At 49.0% G+C, this 24,863-nt stretch overlaps 1 protein-coding gene across 1 annotated transcript; it reads right to left on the minus strand.

Moving 5' to 3' along the window:
• Window positions 1-5,028: 5,028 nt before the first annotated feature.
• Window positions 5,029-23,050, minus strand: LOC309816692 (somatomedin-B and thrombospondin type-1 domain-containing protein-like; the record flags this gene model as incomplete). Its single annotated transcript, XM_082644479.1, has 5 exons — window positions 5,029-5,146; window positions 8,727-8,903; window positions 11,360-11,438; window positions 13,545-13,739; window positions 22,807-23,050. 5 exons carry the CDS (start codon window positions 23,048-23,050, stop codon window positions 5,029-5,031), a joined length of 813 nt encoding a protein of 270 aa, XP_082500605.1.
• Between the last annotated feature and the right edge of the window lie 1,813 nt (window positions 23,051-24,863).

Consider the following 24,863-nt stretch of genomic DNA (forward strand, 5'->3'; position numbering starts at 1 on the left):
AGTTGATCAGGAGCTCATCTTTCACAATTAATGTATGGGCATTTAAACGAGCTTCAGTCAGCCACAACACTCCATCGAGAATCCGTACAGGACAAATCGCTCGACGATTGGCCATGCTTCACCTCCTCACCGGCCGGGGGTTGATAGGACAAGTGGTGACGTTGCCTTGTGAGCAACAGTCAGAAGATACCTGGTTTGGACAGAGTGAAGAAATGCCTTGGGCCTCGCAAAGCCCCCAAAGCTGGAGGCTTCCTCCATCTCTTACCAAGACTTTTATTTCCCCAAACTTTTATGTCGTCTTCGAGAGAGCGGACTGTCTCTCTCAGAGGGAAACGGGTTAGTCACCAACAGTGTCAGATGCTGCCAGCGAGCTATTTTCCCTACCCCCACCCCCATCCATCTTCCTCAGTGTTCAGGGATGAGATCATTTCATTTGGAGCCAATTATAGATGGAGAACGCTGGGGATGTGCAAAGAAACCTCCTTGGAGCCCTTCCCTCCCACCAACACAGGCTGTACCCTGCCTGGATGAGCAAGAACAGGAGGCTGGATGTCCGGTCCCAAGTTCAATCGCAGGGTATGTGAAAGCCACGCATTCCTAAGCCACAGAGCTTGGATCTGTCAAGCTAGGATGCTGGGCCGCTGGCTAAATGAAAGCTTTTGGTCTCAGAAGTTCAGAGCTGGATGAGTCCAAGGAGATCATCACTGTACAGATGGGGAAACTGGGGCTCAGAGAGGGGAAGGGGCTTGCTCAAGTTCACACAGCTAGTTGGTGGCAAAGCCAGAGAGCTGGATGGTAGCTCCTCCACCTCCCATGAGGAAGAAGTCTGTCGTCTGGGACCTGTCCAGCCCACTTCCTGCTGCTTCTGATAGCAGCACCCTGAATTTTCCTAGGGGAACTATCCCTTCCCCTTGGTCCATGTGGTTAAAGTAGGACTAACCCCTCTTCTACCCCCAGGACTGACCCAGTCCCAGCCAATCAGAGCCCACTGCCCTACTGGTTCAGGGATGAGCATGTACAATGAGCCGGGTCAATAAGCAGCAACCCCAGGACTTTAGCCAGAGCTATGGCCATTGGAAATGAGAAGCTCTCTTCCACTTGGCGTTACTAAACTGGGAGGAAGAAAACCTAGAGATGCTGATGGCCATCTATGCCACCACAAGATGCCTGCTAAGAAAAAAGCCAGAGGAGAGCAGGGCCAAAAGAGAGCAATAAGACAGCTTCAACCTTGAAAACCCTGGATCTAGCCATACCCAGGAGATCTATCCTGAATATTTTAATTACATGTGTTATTGACATGTAATTATTGACATTAATTACATGTAATGTAATTTCCATTTTTGCTAAAGTTGGTTGAGTTCTGTCACTTACCCCTCAAAGGTCCTTGACTTGAAGTGCTTAGGTGTGGGGTAGGGCTGCAGGAGCATCACACTGCATGCTTCCCACCTCTGTCTGCAACACATTTCTGAATTTTTTTTTTTTTTTTTTTTTTTTTTTTTTGCAGTACGCGGGCCTCTCACTGTTGTGGCCTCTCCCGTTGCGGAGCACAGGCTCCAGACTCGCAGGCTCAGCGGCCATGGCTCACGGGCCCAGCCACTCCGCGGCATGTGGGATCTTCCTGGACCGGGACACGAACCCGTGTCCTCTGCACCGGCAGGCGGACTCTCAACCACTGCACCACCAGGGAAGCCCCTGAATTTTTTTTTTTTTTTTTTTTTTTTTGGTATTGGCTGGATGGAGATACCTCCCCTTCCCCTAGCAGATTCCCTGACTCTGCACAAACTCCAGCTGAAACTGGGGATAATGGTCAAATCCATTTCACCTGCCTTCACCAATCAAGGCCTTCCATGTCCTCCAAGCAGCACGTAGCCTAAACAATAAGACGTTTGACTGAGTTGTTTTCCAGGAATTTGGAGTTGGCTGTGTCTAGTTCTAGCTGAGCCTGTTAAGACGGGACAGGACCACTGACCCTTCAACTGGGTATTAGTGAGTGTTCCTTTGGTGACTTTTTTTTTTCGCGGTACATGGGCCTCTCACTGCTGTGGCCTCTCCCGTTGCGGAGCACAGGCTCCAGACGCGCAGGCTCAGCGGCCATGGCTCACGGGCCCAGCCGCTCCGCGGCATGTGGGATCTTCCCGGACCGGGGCACGAACCCGTGTCCTCTGCATCGGCAGGTGGACTCTCAACCACTGTGCCACCAGGGAAGCCCTCTTTGGTGACTTTTTGACGTCAGAGGGTCGAAAACTCCACCCTCAGATGGTGCTAAGTGCCTTCATTTTTTAACATACAGAGGCCTGTAGCTTGGTTGCACCTGCGCAGAACAACAGTGACTGCATCTTTTTCCAGTCACCTTTCCCTATGCTCCCCATGCCTCAGACCGCCCTGCTGCTTTATTGTTTATCCCATAAATACCCTGAGCTCCTTTGGGGAGGCAGATTTGAGACTTGTTCTATTTCCACAAGGTTTGCAAACCTTGGTACCTCAGCGTTTTGGCTTGCTGTGAGTCAGGCAAAATGAAGCTGGTTCGGTGACAAAGCAACACACTCCAGAAACAGTACCCAAGGTAAATGTCCCATTTCATGGTACCCGTAACCCGGTGTTTCCCACCACAGCCTCTGCCTTCCTGTTTGGTCAAGAGCACAGGCTTTGGAGCCCAGTTCGAATCCCAGCTCCAGAATTTCCTGGTAATGAGAACTCGTACTGGTCACTTGACTTTCCTAAGCCTCAGTTTTTCCTTCTGCAAATGGGAGAAAGATCATCCACCTTCCAGGATCCTTGAGGGGATTAAAACAGGCATCACTCCTTAGGGGCTGGTTTTTCAACGGTAGCTATGAGGGACTCCAAAAAGTTTATACTACAGAGCCGGGGCATCTCAGACACTTAGTCTGCTTGGGAAGACAGCAGCTAAACACACATAAGATAATTTCCATGTCAAACGACCTCCTGCGGCCAAAACAGGTGTAGGGGCAGAGGCAGAGAAAGCCTGCTTCTAGGGAACCTGGCCTGGATGTGAACCGGGCAGCCCCCTCACTGGCCCCCTGACCAGTCAGCACCTCTTTCCCCTGCGTTGCCCCAGGTCCTCACCCCAGACAGACACACACAGGTGCTGCTGAAATGCTTGCCCAGTGACTCATTCACACTCCCAGAGACGGGGAACAGACAGTGATTCCCAAGAGTGCCCGGAGTCCTGATTTAGGAAGGAGGATTGAGTAGCAGGAACATGTGGGCCAGACCCTGCCCAGCCCCAAGGACAGCGGAAAGATACACCCCTCCCCCAACTCCATCCTCGGAGCTCCTGGGTCCAAAGGCTGGGAAGGCTGGGCCAGCACACTCGCATGGGGAGCGGAAGTGAGCCAGGACTCCCCCATGTTTCTTTATTCACTATCACCGTGCTTCCCAAAGTGAGGGACTCATAAATGAGATCGTTTTACACGAATTCAGGACAGGGCATTAAATAATTGACTACAAGATGAATGAACCTTGAAAACATTATGCTACGTGAAAGAAGCCAGACACAAAAGACCATTTGTATGATTCCATTTATATGAAATGTCCGGAATAGGCAAATCCATAGAAACTGGAAAGTAGACTAGTGGTTGCTTAGGGCTGGAGGGGTCTGATGAATGAGCAGTAACGGCTAATGGGTACAAGGCTTCTTCTAGGGGGCCACAGAGAGTTCTAAAATTACACCAAGTTATATGATCTTACGAATATACTAAAAAAGACTGAATTGTACACTTTGAGGGAATGGTATAATATTGTGAATTCTATCTCGATAAAGGTATTAAAATGCTTATTAATTACAGTTGACTTCCAAGGGGAGAAAATCCCCTTGTAATTCCTCTAGTTTGTCAAGGGCCTAGTCTCCATTAGATACTCGTGTCCCCTCACTCCCTCTCACCCACGTGCTAATGTCTTGCTTGAATAACGAGAGAACAGGCTTCGTGCTCCGCTCCTTGGGCAACAATACCTCACCAGACTTGTCTGGTTTCCATTGTGTTTGTTTTTCTGATTGCCTTCTAATTATGGCAACTGATCACTCACCTATTCATTTCATCTATTCAACAAATATTTATTGAGCATTATGATGTGCCAGACGCTATTCTAGGCACAGGGGACACAGCAGGGAACAAGACAGACCAAAAACCTTGCCCTCCTGGAGCTGATATACTGCTAGTGCAGAAAATCTTAGCAGTAGGTAGAGCTCATGGGTTTCAACTCCCCACTCTGCCACTCACTAGCTTTGTGTCCTGGGGCAAGTAACTTAACCTCTCTGTGCCTCAGTTTCAGCCCATGTAAAATGGGGATAATAACTGAACCTAACTCAGGATCCCAGTGAGTCAGTATGTGTAAAGGGCCAGGACAGGGCTTGGCACACTGTACCTACAGTACTTGTACCTTAATAAATGTTTGCTACTATTATTTATTTTCATTTCTAGTTGTGATTTTTTAAAAAAACATTTCCTATTTATACACATATATGTAAGTATAAGCTTCCTTTTAAAACAAATTTATTTAAGTAAAAAAAAAGGATGAGGTGGGGTGTCAAAAAGAAAAAGGTGTCCGCCTGCCGATGCAGGGGACACAGGTTCGTGCCCCGGCCCGGGAAGATCCCACATGCCGTGGAGAGGCTGGGCCCGTGAGCCATGGCCGCTGAGGCTGTGCGTCCGGAGCCTGTGCTCCGCAACGGGAGAGGCCACAACAGTGAGAGGCCCGCGTACCGCAATTAAAAAAAAAAAAGAAAAAGGTACAGGTAAGGAAAATAGGGCAAAATGGAGAAGGGTGTATTTAGGAGATGAAATCTGGGAAGCCCTGGGAGATGGCAGTAAGGCTGTGACTCAGCTGGCACCCAGTGGAAACATAAAGCTATTTTCAGTGTCAGCATAAGGGCAAGGCTTGTTCCTTCAGTCTCAAATGTGCCGGTTTCTCCCACTCCCTCGTCCTGGAGGATCCCAAGCCCTGGGGGTTTCCCTGCCACCCAGGGAGGCTTTGGAAAGAAGGGCTCTGGACAGACGGGGGTCACCGCTGCTAGAGGAAGACGAGGCTGTGGACCTCGGGGCAGGAACAGTCCCGGAGCTGCCCAAGCCTCTCCCAGGTCCCTCGGCACCGGGGGTGGCCGGCTGCTTGCCACAGCGACAGCTGGTGCCTGCAAGACATGGGGCTGCTTCAGCGGCGTCATGACTCTCCTGGGAGCCAGCGATATTTGCTTTCGGGGGCGCCTTCTCCATGCAAAAATATTTTAAATCAAAGTTTACAACTGCATTATAAAAAGATAAATATAATCCGGGCTGGAGTCAGTATCAGATCTTCACTACTATTACATCTTATTTCTTCTGATTTTAAGAGGTTAAAATTAAAGCATTTTTGTGGAGCCTGAACATGTGTGGGCACTGGGCCCTGTGTCTACTGTGCCTGATGAAGTTGGGCTGGCCGCAGAACTGCTGACCCTAGAGGCCACCCGGGGCAATCCAGACTTGGCTCTTAGGGTCTGGCGACACTAAGACATCCTTAACCTCCCTGCCCACCGCCCCCCCTTTCCCTCCTGTTGGAAGGCAACAGAGTGGAGTGATTAAGAAAGGTTTTGGAATGGTGGGGTGGGGAGGTTCACGACGCAGCTCCTAGGAGCCTCTGGCTCTTCAATGAATAACAGATAACTATAATCTCCGCCCCTCTGAAGTGTTGGGAGGGTTTGATGAGATGCTGTGTGCAGAGAAAGTAAAAATGATCATGACAATAATAGCTAACCATTTCAGCAACAAGAATGAACGATCCAGTGCTACAAGGCAGCCACGTGCACAGACCTTGCAAACCGCATGTCGAGCAAAGGAAGTCGAATTCTAAAAGGTACCACTTTACATATGTGAAGTTTGGGGGGAAAAATTTAAACTGTAGTGTTTAGGGATCTGCACCGAGTTGAGTAAAGCTATAAAGAAAACTGTACAGTGGATTACCATAAAAGTCAGGATGGTGGTCTCCTCTAAGGGGAGGGGAGGGGCTGTGGTTGGGGGCGGGACTGGGGGGCTAGCCAGGTTCTGTTCCTTGCCTGGGTGGCGACTACCCAGATGTGTCCTCTTTGCAAACATTTATTAACCTGTTCATATATGTTTTAGCCAATTCTCTGTAGGTATAATTCACATCTTTTAAAAATGCAAATAATGACAATAATAATGCACACAGATTGTCTTATGTGCCAGGCGCTGTTCTAAGCTTCTAAGCACAGTGCCTGGCACCTAATAGGCACTTCACAGATGATAGCATTTAAAGTTACCATTGTTATTGCCATCCTCAGTGTATAAAATGGAATGAATGTCCCTTGTCTCAACAGGGCTTGTGAGACTTGAGTGGGAGCTCACATCTAAAGCACCCACTTGGTGCCCAGCACACAGTAGGTGCATGACTATAGCAGGTATTCCTTCTGCTTGTCCCAAACTCAGAGACACTTCTCATGCTAAGTAAACCGTCCTAAAATCCCCAAATGGCAGGCTAACCCTCCCCGGGGTTGGGCCCTTTGCATGCCCGCCCTCACCAGCTGCCCACGGAAAGAATCTGGTTGGCAGCTCGTCTCCATCCTCACTTTGATCCTCCTCCTCTGCCCAGTCCTGCCTGGTGAGCTCATGCCCCCAGTCAGACCTTCCGTCACCTGTTCTGTGAGCCTGGCCTGGCTGGGGTGGGAGCAGGGAAAGATGCCCCTGCCTGGCGCAGACTTGGCTCTGCTTTCCATCCCCACCCATGCCTGGTAGAGGCCGCAGTCCCTGCGACCCTCATCTCAGCCTCACCAAAGTGCCATGTTCCTGGAGTATTTGCATCCAAAAAGAGAAGTTTGGGATTAATCAGAGTTTTAGGGCTAGAAAGGCTTATTCAAAGATGGATAAGTAAACTGAGGCTCTAATAAGTGAGCATCTAGTCCAAAGAATGAATCTCTAATGGTAGAATCTCAGGTGTAGGACGAGTACGTGGTGGGGGGTAGAGGTTGGAGGAAGGTTGGTTGAGAGGGCCTCCCTATTGTCTGCCATTTATTTATTGGGCACCTACCATGTGCCAGGTTCATCACATTTATCACATGTCATTTTCACAAAGTACATATATTATTATACCCATTTTATAGGTTAAACATGACAAGAGCGGCTTCCACTACTAAGCATCTACGAGGAGCCAGGTGCTGTGCAAAGGGCTCAGGATCCTTCCCACCATCTGAGTGGTGGGGACTGTCAGGGTAAGAAGGGTTTGCCCAGAGTCACATACCTAGTAAGGTCCAGAAGTGGGGTTTGAACACAGATCTGTGCAGTCCCAATGCCTCTCGTTCAGATACATCTGTCCCTAACACCCCAACAGGCACTGGCATTCCCTGCTCTAGGTTTACAGTGAGCAGGGCTGCTCAATTTTAAAAGTCAGGAAACTAACATCCTTAGAAATGGGAGAACTCCCTGGAGAGACCCCAGAGAGAGCTCTTATTCCTACAGTCTAATCATCCCTGCATGGAAAAGCACAGTCAGTGGAAAACAGTCTAGACTTGTCTTTAGAGCTTGGCCAAGGAGTCTGAGCAATTTAGGTTCAAAGCCTGTTTCTGCCACTTGCTAGGTGTGTGACCTCGGGCACCTCTTTGTGAATCAGTCTCCTCATCTAGAAGGAGAGGATCCCGAAAGTATCCACTTTGGGCTCTTGGAGTGTTTCAAGGGCATCCTGTGTGTCAATGTGTCCTCACCTCCTTCCACGCTCCCCCTTGCTCATTCCATGCCAGCCTCAACGGTGGCACGCTTCTGCCTCAGGGTTTTTGCACTTACTGTTCCCTCTGCTTGGAATACCCTTCCCCCAAACCTCCACATGTCTACCTCCCTCATTTCCTTCCGAACTCTGTTCAAATGTCAACTCCTTAGTGTCACCTTCCTTAAAAAAAAAAAAAAATCCCCAGAACTTCCCCGATTCTGCTTTCTTTCCCTAACACTTATCTCCCATCTGACAAATTACAGATTTACTTGCCTAATGTCTGCCTCCTCACAGCAGAATGTGTCTCCATAAGAGAAGGACCACAGCTCCTTTGTTCACTGCATCTCCCCAGTACCCAAAACATTGTCTGGCACATGCTCAGTAGTAAGTGCTCAACAAATATGTATTGAATGAATGAATGAATATAGAGTTTAGAATAATGCTTGGCACATAGTAGGCACTCAATAAACTTTAGCTACTATTGTAATGCTAAGTGCTTTCCAAGACATCTGCCCTTGAGGGAGGAGTCTAGGGGGATGATAACAGCCAAATCTGGGTCAAATCCTGTGTGACCTTGACTAAGTCACAATGCCTCTCTGAGCCTCTGTTGCTCCATCTATAAAATGAGGGTAACCAAACTTGGCTTTTAAGGGAATTGTAAGAATCCAACAATGAAACCAGCTCCCTTTGCTTGAGTACTTTCTGGATGTCAGGAGCTATGCTAACTCTTCAACTTGCACAATCTCACTTCACTTTCATCATTGCCCCATGAGGAGGTCCTCTTATTATCTGCATTTTCAGATAAGGAAATTGAGGTCCAGAGAGGTTATGAGATCGCCCAAGGTCACACAGCTGGAAATGGCAGGAGCTGCTCCTCCTCGGACACTGGGATCAGAACCCTCCTGCACCCCGCCCTGGCCAGGAAACAGGCTCCCGCTCCCTGGGCACCTTCATCTCTCAGGCTGCAGAGAGGCCCCAGGCTCTACAGTCACACTTCCCCATGCCCGAGTTCCACGGCTTACCCTCCGGCCCCTCCACCATCCCCGTAGCAGCGCCGGCTCCTGGCATCCTGGGCAGGCCACTCACACCTCACACAAACTGTGTGGCCCTGGGTCAGATACATTGTCCACTGGGTATGGGGCGCCCTCACCTGCTGGCAGCTCCCTGGAACGGGCCCCAGCCGGAACTGGACGCAGTACCTGCAGCCACACAGGAAGACACCACCCCAAACACCTGTGAGCATTTATGGAGCACCTACTGTGTACCTAGCCCCATGTAGGCTCAGGTTGATACAATTTCTCCCTGCTACAGAAGAAACCTTTTGGGCAACTCGATCCGCATCAAGGAGACTGGGCTCCTGCTTTTTCAAGTTAACATCATTGAGGGCTTCCATGGGCCAGTTCTTCAAACACCTTATCCAAAAGATTATATTGTTTACTTCTCACCTCTCTCCCCCGCAGTAATGTCAGCTCCACAAAGGCAGGAATTTGTATCTGTTTTGTTCACTGTTGTGTCCAAGTCCTAGACTAGGACCTGGCTCGACAAAAATTTGCCGAATCATTTGGTCCAATGGAATAGGGAAACCCTGCAAGGTAGATCTTGGCCCCAGCTTACAGATTAGGAAACCGAGGAGCAGAAAGATAACTTGCCCAGAGTCACACAGCTAATAAGTGGTAGTGCCTAAAATGGAACCCGCCTGACCCCAAAAGCCTCAATAAGCACTCCACCACATTTTGTAAAAGATCCTATTTTACAAAAAAGATTCACTGCAAGAATTATTTAAATAACTGTCCCATTCTGGAGTATCTGAATTAAGACCCAATTTGCTAAAATTTTACTTCCACCCAACTTTTTCTACAAGTAGTGGTAAATGGCAACCCCTGCTGGAAGAGATGCAGCTTGTCAAGGACCCCAGGAGGTTATTGTGTGGGGCTGCTGCCCCCTGGTGGCTGAAGCCTCTGGGAACCCCAAGGAGTGGACAGTTTTCTTCCCAGCCCAGAGCCCTTTCCTCTCAGCTGCCCCAGAACGCCTCAGGAACCTGTCCTTGCCAGAAGCCTGTGATAATTGGAATTTTCGTCTTCCCAACGTTCTTTCTCTTGCCCTTTTGGTGGTTTATCTGGGGAACTCTTGTCCTCACCCTACATGGTGGTCTTGGAGGGGCAATCAATCAGGATGCCTGGTCCTGGCTCCCCATACCTGCCCCTAGAGTGGACAGATGATTCAAGCTGACCAATCAGAGGTCCCATCATCTGGGTCACAGTGATTGGTTCAGGGGTGGGCCTAGGATCCAAGCAGGACCAATCAACCTCCTCCAGAAATTACACAATGAGACTGGGAGGAAGGACCCCGTCAGCTGGGGCTGCTAAGCTGGGAGGATGTGGGGCTGCTCGTGGGCATCTTGGCTACTACAGGGAGAGAGCCTGCTTGAGAATGAAGCCAGTATGTGAAGGCAGAAAGGGGAGAGGGAGTCCTGATACTATTTGACCTCTTGGCTCCAGTTCATGCTTGAAGTAATATTATTTCAAAACTTCCCTCTCGGTTATATGAACCAATAATTCTCCTTTTCACCTGAGCCGGTTTGAGCTGAGTTTCTGTGCCTTGCAGTGAAAGGAATCCTAACAAATAGAGCTCTCCTCTCCATCTCCCTTAGCACTGCCTTAGTTCAGACCTTATTCTTTCAATAAATATTTGTTGAGTATCTATCATGTGCCAGGCACTGTCCTAGAAGCTTGACCTCATCACCACCATCAGCAACACACTGTCTGACTCCATCCCTGAAATCCACGCTTCAAAGGCACAGGGCTACCACCCTGGTCCAAACCGCCTTCATTTCTCATGTGGACCATTGCTGTAGGCCCCGCATTGGTCTCCCTGGTTCCTTCCTTGCCTCTCTACGATCCATTCTCCAAAGAGCATCCAAAGGGACCCTGTGAAAACCTAAGTCAGATCCTGTCATTCCTCTGCCCAAAACCCTCCCACGACTCCATCTCATGCAGAGAAAATACCCAACTTCCCACCACAGCCTATAGACCCTGTGTGATCTGACCACCTTCCTCCCCCCAGTATATCATCTTTCCTACTCTCTCTCACTCTCCCTGAATTCCAGCCTGAACTACTTGCTGACCCCTGAGCACCGGGCATGCCCTGCCTCAGGACCTTTGCACTTGCTATTCCCTCTGCCAATCATGCTCTTCCCCCAGATAACCTCTTCAATATCTTAGTTCCTCTAAACAAGGATGTCCCTGGCACACCCACCCTCTTCCCTGCTTCATTTTTCTCCGTAGCACTTAGAGCCATTGGACAGGCTATGTGTTTGTTTATTGCCTGCCTCCTGTGAGGCAGACACCATGAGGACAAGTATTTCTGTCCTTTTTTCTTCCTTGCTGTAGCCCCAAGGCCTAACCCATATAAATAACATAAACATACCTGTCGTATAAACAATAAACACTGGGTGAATGAGTAAGTGAATGAAGCTGAATAGAGACCAATCATTAAGGACTCAAAGTTCATGTTCATGGGTTTACAAATGTAACAGGACAAGAAATGGGGAGATGTTAAAGCTATTAAAGGAAGAGAGAGACATGATGAAAGTCTAATCCAAGGAAAAAGGTTCACAAATTTGAGTTTGACTTTGGGTTCGTTTGCTTCCACTTACCCTATTGTCTCCTGCTTCTTGGGGACACCTCGCTTTTCTCGTTCTTTCCCGTAGCTGCCTGTGGTTATCAGAGCAGGGACTGTGGGCCAAGGAGAAAACAGGGTCAGGTAGCCCAGCACCACCACCCCCAAGGCTAGGACACCACAGGAAGCATGATTAGGTACTCCTGGTGTCAGAGTCATGTCTATGGTAGCCCTGAGGAGACTGTGGGGTCTTGTAACTGGGTAGACAGTCTCCACAAGTACCCCTTATGCAATGGTGGAGGCAGGATCATATTTATCTCTTGGATTCAGGGCTTAGCACAGTGGGTTGTAGAGTGAGTCTCAATAAAAAGTTCTTCAAATGAATGATTTTGATGAATGAATAAGTGAGTGAGAAAAAAAGAGATGAGTTAATAACTGAATGGATGGATGCGTGGCTGAAATGATATCAGAAAGGAAGAATGGATGGGTGATGAGTAAATGGGAAGATGGGAGGATGGAAAAAAGGAGAGACAGAGATGATAGAAGAGATGATGAATGGAAAGAGGATGGATGAAGACATGATAAGTAGATGGACAGGTGAAGGGATAAAACAACCAGACGGATAGATGAATGAATAGGTGGGAAAATGTACGGATGGAAGAAAAGGTGGACAGAGGTATGGACAGATAAATGAATTAATAAAATTATCTTGTTGGGCCAACTTCCAAGCCTCTTCCTTCCTGGAGCAGACAGAGGAGAATGCAGAGGAAAATTGAGGGTCAGTCCATGAGAGGTTGGTGATTCCTTAGGGGGAAAAAGAACCAAAAGAAGTCCCTACCCCTGCCCATTCCCTGAGTTATGGGGCTGAATCAAGGATATGGTGTTGAACTAATTAATGCTTGTGATCTAGAGAAGGTAACACACTTAATACACAACTTCCCTTTTCTCTTCTCTTCCAACATCCAGTGCTGCTTTTGGCGTAGCCTAGAGCAGTGAGGAGAGCCCCAGAGAAGCCGAGACTCTGGTTCCAGCTCTCCCTCTTATAGCTGAGTGATCTTGGTCCTTTCTGAGCCTCAGTCTCCTCATCAGCAAAATGAGTATAATACTAGAACCTATATCATACAGTTATTGTCAGCGTTGAATAAAATGATGCACGATGAGCCATGTATCTTGGGCAGGTGTTGTGCCTCCCTGAGCCTTGGTTTCCCCTTCTGTAAAATGCATAGTAACACTGGCCTCACAGAGTCAAGTAATGTGGCCAAGTGCATGGCAGATAGTAGGGGCAGTCAGGAAAATCTTCCTGGAGAAAACTGACATCTACACAGTAAACGATGAACCAGGCAAGTTAGATGTGGGTGGCAAAGGAGAGGGAGGAGGATTTCAGGCAGAGGAAATGACATTCCCTCTTTCATCACCCCACTGCCACCATCCTGGTCCAGACACCTTCCTCTCTTGCCTGCACCACTGCAGTCACCTCTTCCCTGGCCTCCCCACTGCCCTCTGACCCCTTTCAGTCTGCTGTCCCCACAGTGATCAGAATGATCCTGTAAAATGTAGACAGAAGAAGGAAGATGAGGTCACAGGAGGTAAGAGCCAGAGCACTTGAGCTTGTAGACCATGATGAGGAGTTTGGGCTTCATGAGGGTGTGGGATACCTATTGGAGAATTTAAAACAGAAGGGTGACACTACGGTAAGGTTTGGTGAAACTAAGGGCATTTGCTGAAACTAAGGGGAAAGAGGCCTTTTCTTCCAGCTGCTAGGCTGGTTGCAGGGAAGCCTGGAGCTATCAAAGACCATTACAAGGGGAATGTATCTGAGAATGAGGCCAACTCATTAGAAAACAGAGCTGAGAGATGGAGAGAGGTTCCTGGCAACATTGCTTGAGCTCCTGGATCCAGCCATGCCTGAATGCAGACCCTGAGATCTTAGTTACATGAGCCACACATTTTTGCTCAGGTCAGTTTAAAATGGGTTTCCTATCATCTTCATTTAAACAAAGCCCTGACTGATCCACAATGGGAGATGAGTAGAAAGAAGACATCGAGATGCCTAGAGGAAGTCAGAGCATCTTACCTCATTCAGAGCGTGAGGAGGGGGATGAGGGAAAAGGAAGACAAAGTCCCACCCTAAACTCAGACCCCACACGGAAACTTATGGAGGGCCCTGCAGTCAGGCCAGGCTGTTCCCTCTGACAGCCACCCCCAGGGCCACCCCAACTCACGCAAGGACTGTTGGCACTCCACCCCCTTGTGGCTCCAGTACTCCACGCAGCCAGCTCGCTCTTCCAATGGGGGGCAGGGAGCACCCCCGTTCCTTGGCTCCTGCAGGACATGCCTTTGGCGGAGACGGTAAGAGACCTGGCAGGGCTTGACACAGCGACTCCAGCCGCTCCACTCTGCCACGACACAGGAGACCGCTGGAAGAGAAGGTGGCATCTCCAAGGACAACTGCTATGGAATTTGGGCAGCGGCCAGGTCTTGTCCACCTTCCCCACAAGCTGAACCCCCCAAAACACCACAGTGAGCACCAGAACTTCTGCAAACCTGAATCCATGTGTGCCTTAAAAGTTTCTCTATGACAAATTTGTATATGTCGACCTAAACTTAGAATTCCACATTTTATTTACCCATCATCCTGTTGGCGATCATTCCAGTGGCTTCCATCACCCATTCCTCCAATTAACATTTCCTAGGCACTTATGGCAACTGATTTCACCTCCCTGTGCCTCAGTTTCTTCCACTGTCAAATGGGTATAAGAATAATATTCACCTGATAGTGTGGCCTTGAGGATTCAACCAGATGTGACATATAAAGGGTTCACTCCTGGCACACAGCAAGTGCTCAGTAAACACTAGCTATTCCTCTGCAGCAGTGAAACGAACCCATGACTCCACTAGCAACAACGTGGATGGAAAGAAGCCTCTTGCAGAAGCTATTTCTGGTGTGATACTATTTAGATACAGTCTTAAAAACTGCAAAAGAGTGCTATATAGTGTTTAAGAATTCATATAGATAATATACATATACATTACATATATATGATACTATACATGTATATATCACATATATATGATATTGTATTGATATATATACCTAAGTATATATATGTCAATCTTCACTATTCACAGATTTGGTATTTGTGAATTTACCTATTTGCTAAAAATTGATTTGTAATCCCCAAACCAATATTTGAGGCGCTTTTGTAGTCATGCACAGACATACGCAGAACAGCAAAAATTCTGAGTCACCCAACATGCACATTTGCAGCTGAGGTCAAACAAGGCCCCGATCTGCCTTCTTGGATGGAGGGAGCCAGTGGCTGTGTGGTGCACCTCAAGGAGCTCCAGCTCCGGGACCAGGAGGACGGGGTTTGAATTCCAGCTCTGACACCTGTTAGTGGGGCAATCTAGGGCCAGTCACTTAACACCTCTGAATCTTGTTCTTCCCTTTTTTAAAAGAGAATCTACGAGAATGAGTTGTTTTTAGGATTGAAGATTATAATCTGTGTGAGATAGGTGTGTACATATTTCCTCTAGGAGCAATGGTTCAGTACTTGTCAATTCAGCGTTCAGGGATTTTATAGACTATAACTACCATCCATCATGAGAACTGACTGTATATATGTGTATATATATATATATATATATATATATTTTTTTTTTTTTTTTTTTTTTTTTTTTGCGGTACATGGGCCTCTCACTGTTGTGGCCTCTCCCGTTGCGGAGCACAGGCTCTGGACGTGCAGGCTCAGCGGCCATGGCTCACGGGCCCAGCCACTCTGCGGCATGTGGGATCTTCCCGGACCAGGGCACGAACTCGTGTCCCCTGCATCGGCAGGCGGACTCTCAACCACTGTGCCACCAGGGAAGCCCTGTATATATTTTATATACATTGAATATATATATGTGTGTATATATATATATATATATATATATATATACATATATACACACACACACACACACCCCTCCGCAGGAATTATAAATACCAAATTCAGCATAGCAGTTACCTCTGAGGAGAAAGGGAAGGAATGCAGAAGCTCCAGTGGTATTCATCTAGGCTTATTTCTTAGCTTTTCATGAGGATTTATTATATTGTTCTCTCCACATTGGGCTAGGTCTGAAATATTTCATCATAAAAAAAGAAGGAAGTTGCTGGGCGTCCATGTCCATGAGATGCTCCCTGTGCTACCACAGTCAGGGGCCCAGTGAGTAGGTATTTTCTGATGATGTGGCCTTTGAGACCTTCAGCTTCTTCACCCAAGTCCACAGTCCCAGACCAGGACTGGGCCAAACCAGACAGGGAAGGCCATCTGGCCAAAACGTGGGATCTTCGGATTTTCCCAGGGAGAGAATTTCTTGACAAGAAATTGTCAAGCCATGGACTTCCCTGGTGGTCCAGTGGGTAAGACTGCATGCTCCAAATGCAGGCGGCCCAGGTTTGATCCCTGGTCGGGTACTAGATCCCGCGTGCATGCCGCAACTAAGTCCGCATGCTGCAACTAAGAGCTCTCATGCCACAACTAGAAGATCCCGCGTGCCGCAACTAAGACCCAGTGCAGCCAAACTAACTAACTAAATAAATATTTTTTAAAAAAGAAAGAAATTGTCAAGCCTTTCTTGACAGGCCTTGACAGTCACTCTCCCTCCCTCTCTCTCTCTCTCTCTCTCTCTCTCTCTCTCTCGCGCGCGCGCTCTCGCTCTCGCTCTCTCTCACACACACACACACACACAGACACTTGTGCACACACAGGGCACTACTGCTGTCAGAGTTAGTTCACTCATCCCACAAACATTTACCGAGCATCTCCTGTGAGTCGGGCACCGTCCTAGGTGCTGGAGACACCGTGGGGAACAAGAAAGACCAGGTCTGTCCTCATGACAAACATTCACCAGCTATGAGACATATCCTAGTTCAGCAACTTGAAAATGCGAAGAAAAAAATAAAAGTGTACATCCTTGAACTGAGGGAAGGAGGTGATTGTGTTGTAAAAACAGACAGTGTTGCTTCTGGAACCTCAGGAAGTCACATACTCCTGGCATGGCTCTCAACTCTGAGCAGAGTTGAAATGCTCAGGGGAATGAGAGAAGGAGGAAATAAAGTACGACAGCCTAACAATCATCTATTGCTTTCAACACCCACCTAATAACGATGTCAATTATGTCACTGCTGCTGGACCAGGCAAGTCAAGTCCCGGACTTCATGTAATCCTCACAACTTTAGGGTCCTTCTTTGTGCCCTAGGCCCCCCAGGGAAGCCTGTGCATCAGAGAGGCCCCCTAGCCGCTGATTGAGTTTAGCCAGTGAGGCACCCATGGGGAGGAGGGTGCAGCCCAGGTGTTTATTGCCCCTTCACCCACCTCACCCTCAGTCCTGCATGAAGGGGCCCCTCAGCCATGGATCCTGCCCTCACCAGGCTCCTCTAACACCACTTCCTCCTGCCCACACCATAGCGAATGGAACCCTTGTCAAATTATGTTCCATTCAACTCTTCTGGGCGTACCACCTGTCACTCGCCAGAACCCCAACTCCTACATATATATATATATATATATATATATGTATGTATGTATTTGCGCTATTGTCAAATCCATCTCACAGAAGAGGCAAGTGGAGCTTAAGGAGACTGAATATCTGAGTCAAGCCAAGACGCTGGAGTCACACAAGCTTGGATTCCAGCTATAGTCCCACAGAATTGGTGCAATGACAGATGTGAAGCACTAGAAAGACGGTAAACACTCAATACAACAGGGGACTCTCTGCATTTATTCAACAACTATTTAGGGCCTACTACATGCCAAGCAGTGGCCCAGGTGCCGGGAACACAGAGGAGCAAAGCAGAAAAAGCCCCTGCCCTGGAGGAGCTGACATTCCGTAGGGGAAACAGACAAGAAACAATACAGTATATGAGGTAATTTCAACTAGCGATCCATGCTCTGAGAAAATCCAAAGAAGGGTAAGAGTGGCAGGTGCAGGGCGACAAGAAACTGTTTTAGATAGAGGGGTCAAGGGGGGCCTCCATGACAAAGGACATCTGAGGAGGTAAGGGAGGGAGCTGTATAGGTATCTGAGGGGAAGTGTTCCAGGCAGAGGGAACAGGCAGTGCAAAGGGCCTGAGGCAGAGTCCAGGTTAGATGCTGGAGGGACAGTGAGGAGACCAGTGTGGCTAGAGCCTAAAAAGCAGGAAGGAAAGTGGCAGGAAGTGATGTCAGACAGAGGCGGGCAGTGATAGCATACAGGGCCTTGATGACTACTGTAAGGAGCTTGGACTTTATTCGAAGCATGAAGAAAAGCTACTGCCAAGTTCTGAGCAGAGGAGTGACCTTAATAGGATGTCTCTAGCTGCCGCATGGGGGTCAGGGCAGAATCAGTGGAACCAATAAAACAGCTACTGCAGTTGTCCAGGTGAGAGAGTATAATCTACAATAAAAAATCTGCTAGTGGGGACTTCTCTGGTGGCGCAGTGGTTAAGACTCCGTGCTCCCAATGCAGGGGGCCTGGGTTTGATCCGTGGTCAAGGAACTAGATCCCGCATGCATGCTGTAACTAAGCAGCCCACATGCTGCAACTAAGGAGCTAGAAGCCACAACTAAGACCAGGTGCAACCTGCTCTTAGTTAATAAATAAATAAATAAAAAATTTTTTTTAAAGAAAAGAAAAAAATCTACTAGAAAAAGTGAGTTTAGTGTCAGTGTTCACAGGGTGGCTGGACAACTGACAAGGAGACGGCAGCCCAGATTCAGGTACTGGATGGGCAGCCGGACCAAGGGAATTTCCAAAGTCCCACCATGATCCCCTGCCAGGCAGGTGAGAGATTTTGCAGAAAATTAGGCAGATGCCACCCTACGCATATTCTTTCCATGTCACTCGCATCTGTGATGTCACCAAGCAGCATGCACAGCTGACACCCCTAGGGAACTGTCATCACACCTCACCTAGACCTAGGGTCACAACCTCGGTTCATGTGATTATTGATACCTTGTCAGCCTCCTCAACTAGAATGTCAGCTCTGTGGAGGCAGGGGCCTTGTTCCCTGCTGAATTCCAGGACCAAACACAGTGCCTGACACATAGGGACCCAGTAAGTAACGAGTCAGTGAATTCTGAATGAGCAAATTGTGCCTTAGCAACCACAAAGGAAATGTGACCGCAAGTTGGCATTCCAGAAAGGTACCACCAGATAGCAGTGTTTCTCAAAACAAAGGCCATCCCACCTTTTTCTGAGTAAAGGAGAAATTCTAGCTTATCAGTGCAGCTGAAAAAGAGGGAGATGCGAGGAGCTTTTAAGGTTGCTCTTCCAGCCCTGGAGACCCAGATAACATCACGTCAGCAGAGCCTGCTGGAGCCAGGCTGAATTTCCCACAGTCCCCTTGGATCCCTCTGCCCTGCCGCCAACAGGCCCAGGCTCAGCAGGAAGTGCTTTTCTGGACAATTCAAACGTGACCTTTTTCTCTGAACCTCACTGCCCAGCCCCCTGACTGTCCATCCTCCTCACTGTCTAGCAAAAGGATTTTTCTGGAATGCAGTTCTGACCTGTCACCTGAAATCCTTTACTGGTTTCCATCTCCTGTTGAGGTGTTTTCACAAAGTTCTTTTGTAAACACTAGTGGCTAAAAATGTGTTTCCCCAGTGCATCCACAGTCACCCCATGCCTCCTCTTCCTCCTGTTTGATGTCTCAGCACACTTTTACTTCGAGTTCCCTGAAATGCAGGGTCCGCTACAGCTCAGAAGTGGGCAGCTGTCATTTCTGCCCTCCCAGCCTCCTTACCCCCATCTTCTGGTAACACCGCCTCGGCTTTCTTTTGAGGAAGCAACCCTCCCCACTCTCAGTCCACATAGTTTGGGTAGGGCTGACCTCACCTTCTCATTCCTGGGACTGGGTACATATATGACCCAGACATGACCAGGTGACATATTCCTTCTCCCTAGGCTCAGTGATTTATTGGATCGTGAATGAGCATGCAACCCAAACTGGGCCTATGAGAACCATCCCTAGGAGTTTGGCTGGAATAACTAGGAAAAGGATCTCTCATTCCACTAGGGACGCCAGTTTGGAGCTACTAGGTACTGTCTTTATCAACACTCGGTGACAGCATGCCTGAGATTGAAACTAACACAAGCAGAGCTGAGAGGTGGAAAGAGAGTCCCGATGACATCCTTGGAGTCCCTGGATCCAGCCATGCCTGAAGTCAGAATCCATGGATTGTTTTTCAGTTACCTGTCCCAATACATCCCCTTATTAGCTTAAGTAATACGAGTTGTATCACAACCCTCAGAGTACTGACTAGCACAATGAACACATAAATGCATAAGGAGGGACTTTGATCCCTACAGGATTGAAGTAAGAATTAAGGAGCATAAAATACTTGAAAACATTCAGTAAGGAACTTGAAAAACATGAAGTAATGGTGTCCATCCTTGAAGGTTTTACTAGCTGCTCCAGACCCACCCTCTTCCTGACCCCACCCCATCCTCACCAATCATTTCCAAGCCTCCGCTTGCTCTAACGGAGCAAGCCACCCTGTCTCCCAAAAATAGAATATAAGCTTCAGGGGGGACCAGAGTCCCTTCTTTCTGGCCCCCACTGGTCCCAGCTGAGCTGGGCACATAGCAGGTGGCCAGCAATGTAATTGAACGGAAGGTGGGCAAGGTCAAGGGCTCCTGTTTCACCTGAGGGCTCGAGCTTCCCTCCTGCGACAGGCTTAAGTCCTCCCACCCTCAAGCAACCATATGGTATTGTGATCTGGAGCCAGACTGCTGGGGTTCAAATCCTAGATCTACTGCCTAATAGCTGGGCAAGTCAGAGTAGCTCGCTACCTCTCCATGTCTCCATGCCTCATCTGTAAAATGGGTGTGATAACACTATGTATTCCATCAGGCTGTTATGGGGCTTAAAGGAGACCATTTATTTAAAGCACCTAAAACAGTACCTCCCCAGCAGGTAATAAGTACTCAGTAAATGTTAGTGGTTTGTTTGTTCGTTTGTTTTTTGCGGTACACGGGCCTCTCACTGTTGTGGCCTCTCCCGTTGCGGAGCACAGGCTCCGGACGCGCAGGCTCAGCGGCCATGGCTCACGGGCCCAGCCGCTGTGTGGCACGTGGGATCTTACCGGAACGGGGCACGAACCCGCGTCCCCTGCATCGACAGGCGGACTCTCAACCACTGCGCCACCAGGGAAGCCCTGTTTGTTTGTTTTTAAGCCATCCTCAACACCTCCCTCTACCACAATCAATTCCGGAAGCTAGTCAACTTTATCGCCTGAATCACTCATGAAAAAACCTCTCTTGCCTCCTAACTGGTCCCCACGTCCCCTTGTACTCTGTTCCCCTGGGAGGTGGAAAAGTGAGCTTTTCCCGGCTCTATTCATAAGACCTCAGCTCTGCCCAGCCTAGACAAGGGGGCAGATCCTAGACTTACTGCCTTTTTGACACCTTCCCAGAGGAGCAAAACAAAGAGGTGGGCAAAGCTTTGAGGCTGCTGGGCCCACCAGCCCAAGCTCTTTATGTAACGGGAACTCCCAGGGAGCTGATAACATCGTGTGATTCTGTCAGCGCGGATCAAAATCACACCGTGGGAAAGTCACTGATCCCTCTGCCTGGTTCCCTTCCTGGGTCCCCACTCCTGCCCTGTGACAGGGAAGCCCCTGTGGGTGCAGCTGAACCAAGAACCTCAGCCCTACACTCTGAATGACCACACGGCTGCATGCACTCTCTGCACGGAAAGCAGATGAGTACAGAAGCGTTCCCGAGATGGTCCTTCTGCAAGTTTAATCTGGGCGAGTCTCATTTGCTATGATTTGGGAAGACAGCACATCCAAAATTACTTTTTCCTCTCTGCTACCTGAATTTCCACCATTCGCCACTCAAAGTTGTGAGAAGCAGCAAGGCGCTAGAAGAAAGGGGATCGCCAGGTCCAAATCCTACTGGATCACCTTGGCCGGCCAAAGCCTGCTCCCCTCTGAGCCACGCTCTTCCCATCTGCTGAGCAGGGACATTATTATACACCAGAGCCCCAGAGCGCTGTGAGACAGTAATCAGGTTGGATGAGACACCCAGCCCACAGAGTAGGTTGGTGATCAATAAATGTTGGATCCCTTCAATTTTGAATTTTTTTTAAAGCTGCCCTCATTTAAATACAAGTTCCTGAAGGAAGCTCCACTGATATCTCCAGGTAGAGGGGTCCAATCAATCACTCTTCTCCCTGACAAAGGAAAGTTAGATCATATCCGCTTGACAAGGTGACAGAATTTAGATTTTTGTGTCCAATGGGTGTGAAAAGGTTATTCCTGGAATTTTAAAAGGATGGAGTCCTCCCCACTGGGGGCTCAACAAAAGTGGACCCTAATTTCAAAGTATGGTGGATACCATTCTGGCGGGGGTGGTCTCTAGAGGGAATGACCTAGACCCTGGGCCGGTGGCCACGGCTGGCACTGGGAGCAGTGCCTGGGCGTTACTTGCCCAGGGATCAGTACATCCCATCCCAACCCCCTCACACCCACCCCCATTCACCTAAGTTTTAACCCGTTCCCCACACACACCCAGTTCTTCCGCCCCTCCCGGACCACCCAGTCCGTTTCCTCTCTCTGCTCTCAGCGTCCCTCCACTCCAAACCCTCTCCAGGCTTCAGCCTTTCTCTCGGCTTCTCAACACCCCCTCCATCTGCCTCGTGACCTCCCTGCCCGCGATGTGATGCGTGATCCCGCTCCCCACTCGCACTCCCTATGCCCCACGCCCTTCCGCCAGCTAAGGTTGCCAGATAAAATACAGGACGGCCAGTTAGATTTGAATTTCAGAAAACTAATAAGTTTTAATATAAGTATGGCCCGTGCAATATTGAGGACATACGTATTCTTTAAAAGTATTTGTTATTTAACTGAAATTTAAGTTTAACTGGGCATCTTGCTAAATCTGGCACCCAAGCGCCCTCTGCGCCTCCGCAACCCCTCCACGCCTCACGAGCCCTGATGATCGCATACGCCCCCTCCTCCCTCTTACCCCTTCCAGCCGCGTGCGCCCTCCTTTAGCGAGTGCGCCCCCTGCTCTCTCCGCCCCCTCCTCTCTCGCCCCCCTCAGTGCCCGCACGAGCCTATTTCTGTTGGGGGCCCTGCGTCCCTCACCCGAGCGCCTGGCTCGCGCGCCTCTTCCACGAGCCCTCCATCCTCGCGCGGTCCTCCCAAGTCCCGCGCGAGGGGAGGCCTCTCGCACCCTCTCCTCCCAAACGCCCCCTCTACTCTCCTCGCATCCGTCTCCATTCCGCCCCCTCCCCCAGACTCGCGCAGCGGCGTCCATGGCCCGAGCATCTTTCTCCGCGCGCACCTTTCCAGCCCCACTCTTCGCCTGGTGTCCTGAGCGTCCCCGTCCCCCTTGCTCCTGCGCCCCTCCAGGTCCAGAACCCCCTCCGAGGGCGGCTTCCTCTCTTCCTTGTATCGTTGCACCCCTCCGCGCTGGGAGCTCCGCCCATGCCACGTGCTCCCGGGGGCGCACCTGGGCAGGCCCGCGCGTAGTCGGGGCAGCAGTCCCGGACCTCTCTGCACGCCTGATCGCAGAAGCAGCGAGGGGGCCCGCGGGCCGCGCAGGTCGGGTCACGGCCCGGGCAGCAGCGGCCCAGCGCGGCGCAGCCCTGCCGGGACCAAAGCGTGCCCGACGGTCCCCGTGCCCAGGACACCGCGGCCACGGCGGTCAGAGCGAACGCCAGCGGCAGGATCGGCGCCGCGCCGCGCGGGGCCATAGCCGGGCTCAGGCTGGGGACCGGAGGCCGACCGGGACCGACCCTAAGCGGCCCGCCCCATTGTGGGGCGGAGGCTCCTGGCCCGACCCCTCCCCAGACCCACCTCCTACCTGTCACGGAACTGTTATCCACCCCCATTCGTCCTATCCAAACTTTGCGCGGCTTGAGGAGGTGAAATATCAAGATAATAGTAATAATAACCGCAGCAACTTTGCAGCGTTCCCCATCGCCCCCAGGTTCCAGGGAGTTAGAAGCGATACAGAGGTTCATCAAAACAATGCATTATGATAGATAACAATAGTGCATTGTTATAGGAATAATAACAGTAATAGCCGCTATGCCATAATTATAATAGCAATAGGAGCAACAGTAGCTGCCAATATTATTTAAATAGTAATAACGGGCATCATAATTGCCAGGTAAGCAGCTTGCGAGCCAGGCTGTGTAGCAGGCCCTTTGTGTATCGTCAGTATTGCCCAAAAGTGAGTCCCGTGGATACACCTTCCTTTTTTGCTATATTCCTACCACTTTGACTATCATTTCCTGAATATTTATCCTTAAGTTGACCCGTTTTTAAAATTTTTTAAATGATTTATTTGTTGTTACAAACTTGTATCACTCAAGAGGATGAGAAGAGGGACTTCCCTGGTGGCGCAGTGGTTAAGAATCCGCCTTCCAATGCAGGGGACGCGGATTCGACCCCTGGTGGGGGAACTAACATCCCACATGCTTGGGGCAACTAAGCCCACGTGCCACAACTACTGAGCTCGGGTGCCTCACTGAGGCAGCCTGCGTGCCGCAAACTACGGAGCCCACACGCCCTGCCTGTGCCACCATAACTAGAGAAGAGAAAACCTGCACGCCACCACTAGAGAGAAGCCCGCGTGCCACAAAGAAAGATCTTGTGTGCTGCGACTAAGACCCGACGCAGCCAAAAACAAAAAAGGAAAATAAAATAAATAAATAAAAGAAAAAAAGAAAAGTATAATAAAAAAAAAAAAAAAGAAAAGAGAGGATGAGAAGACAAGCCACAGGCTGGGAGAAAATATTTGCAAAAGACACATCTGATAATGGACTATTAGCCAAAACATGCAAAGAACTCTCAAAACTCAACAAGGAAACAAACAATTGGATTAAAAACGAGCCAAAGACCTAAACAGACACGCACTAGAGAAGAAATACAGGTGGCAAATAAGCGTACGAAGAGATGCTCCACATCATGTCATTAGGGAAATGCAAATTAAAACTATGAGCTACCACTACACACCTATTAGAATGGCCAATATCTGGAACACTGACAACACCAAATGCTGGTGAAGATGTGGAGCAAAAGGAACTCTCATACATTGCTGATGGGAATGCAAAATGGTACAGCCGCTATGGAAGACAGTTTTGGCAGTTTCTTACAAGACTAAATACACTCTTACAACACAAGCCAGCAATCGTGCTTCTTGGTATTTACCCAAATGAGTTGAAAACTTATGTCCATACAAAAACCTGCACATGGATGTTTATAGCAGCTTTATCCATAATTGCCAAAACTTGGAAGCAACCAAGATGTCCCTCAGTGAATGAATGGATAAACTGTGGTACATCCAGACAATGGAATATAAATCACCGCTAAAAAGAAATGAACTATCAAGCCATGAAAACACACGGAAGAAACTTAAATGCATATTACTAAGTGAAAGAAGTCAATCTGAAATGACTACATACTGTATGATTCCAACTATATGACATTCTGGAAAAGGCAAAACCATGGAGACAGTAAAAAGATCAGTGTTGCCAGGGATTACGGAGGAAAGAGGGATGG

This window comes from Mesoplodon mirus (assembly GCF_964341445.2).
Source record: "Mesoplodon mirus genome assembly, chromosome: 15".
NCBI classification, from domain to species: Eukaryota; Metazoa; Chordata; class Mammalia; order Artiodactyla; family Ziphiidae; genus Mesoplodon; species Mesoplodon mirus.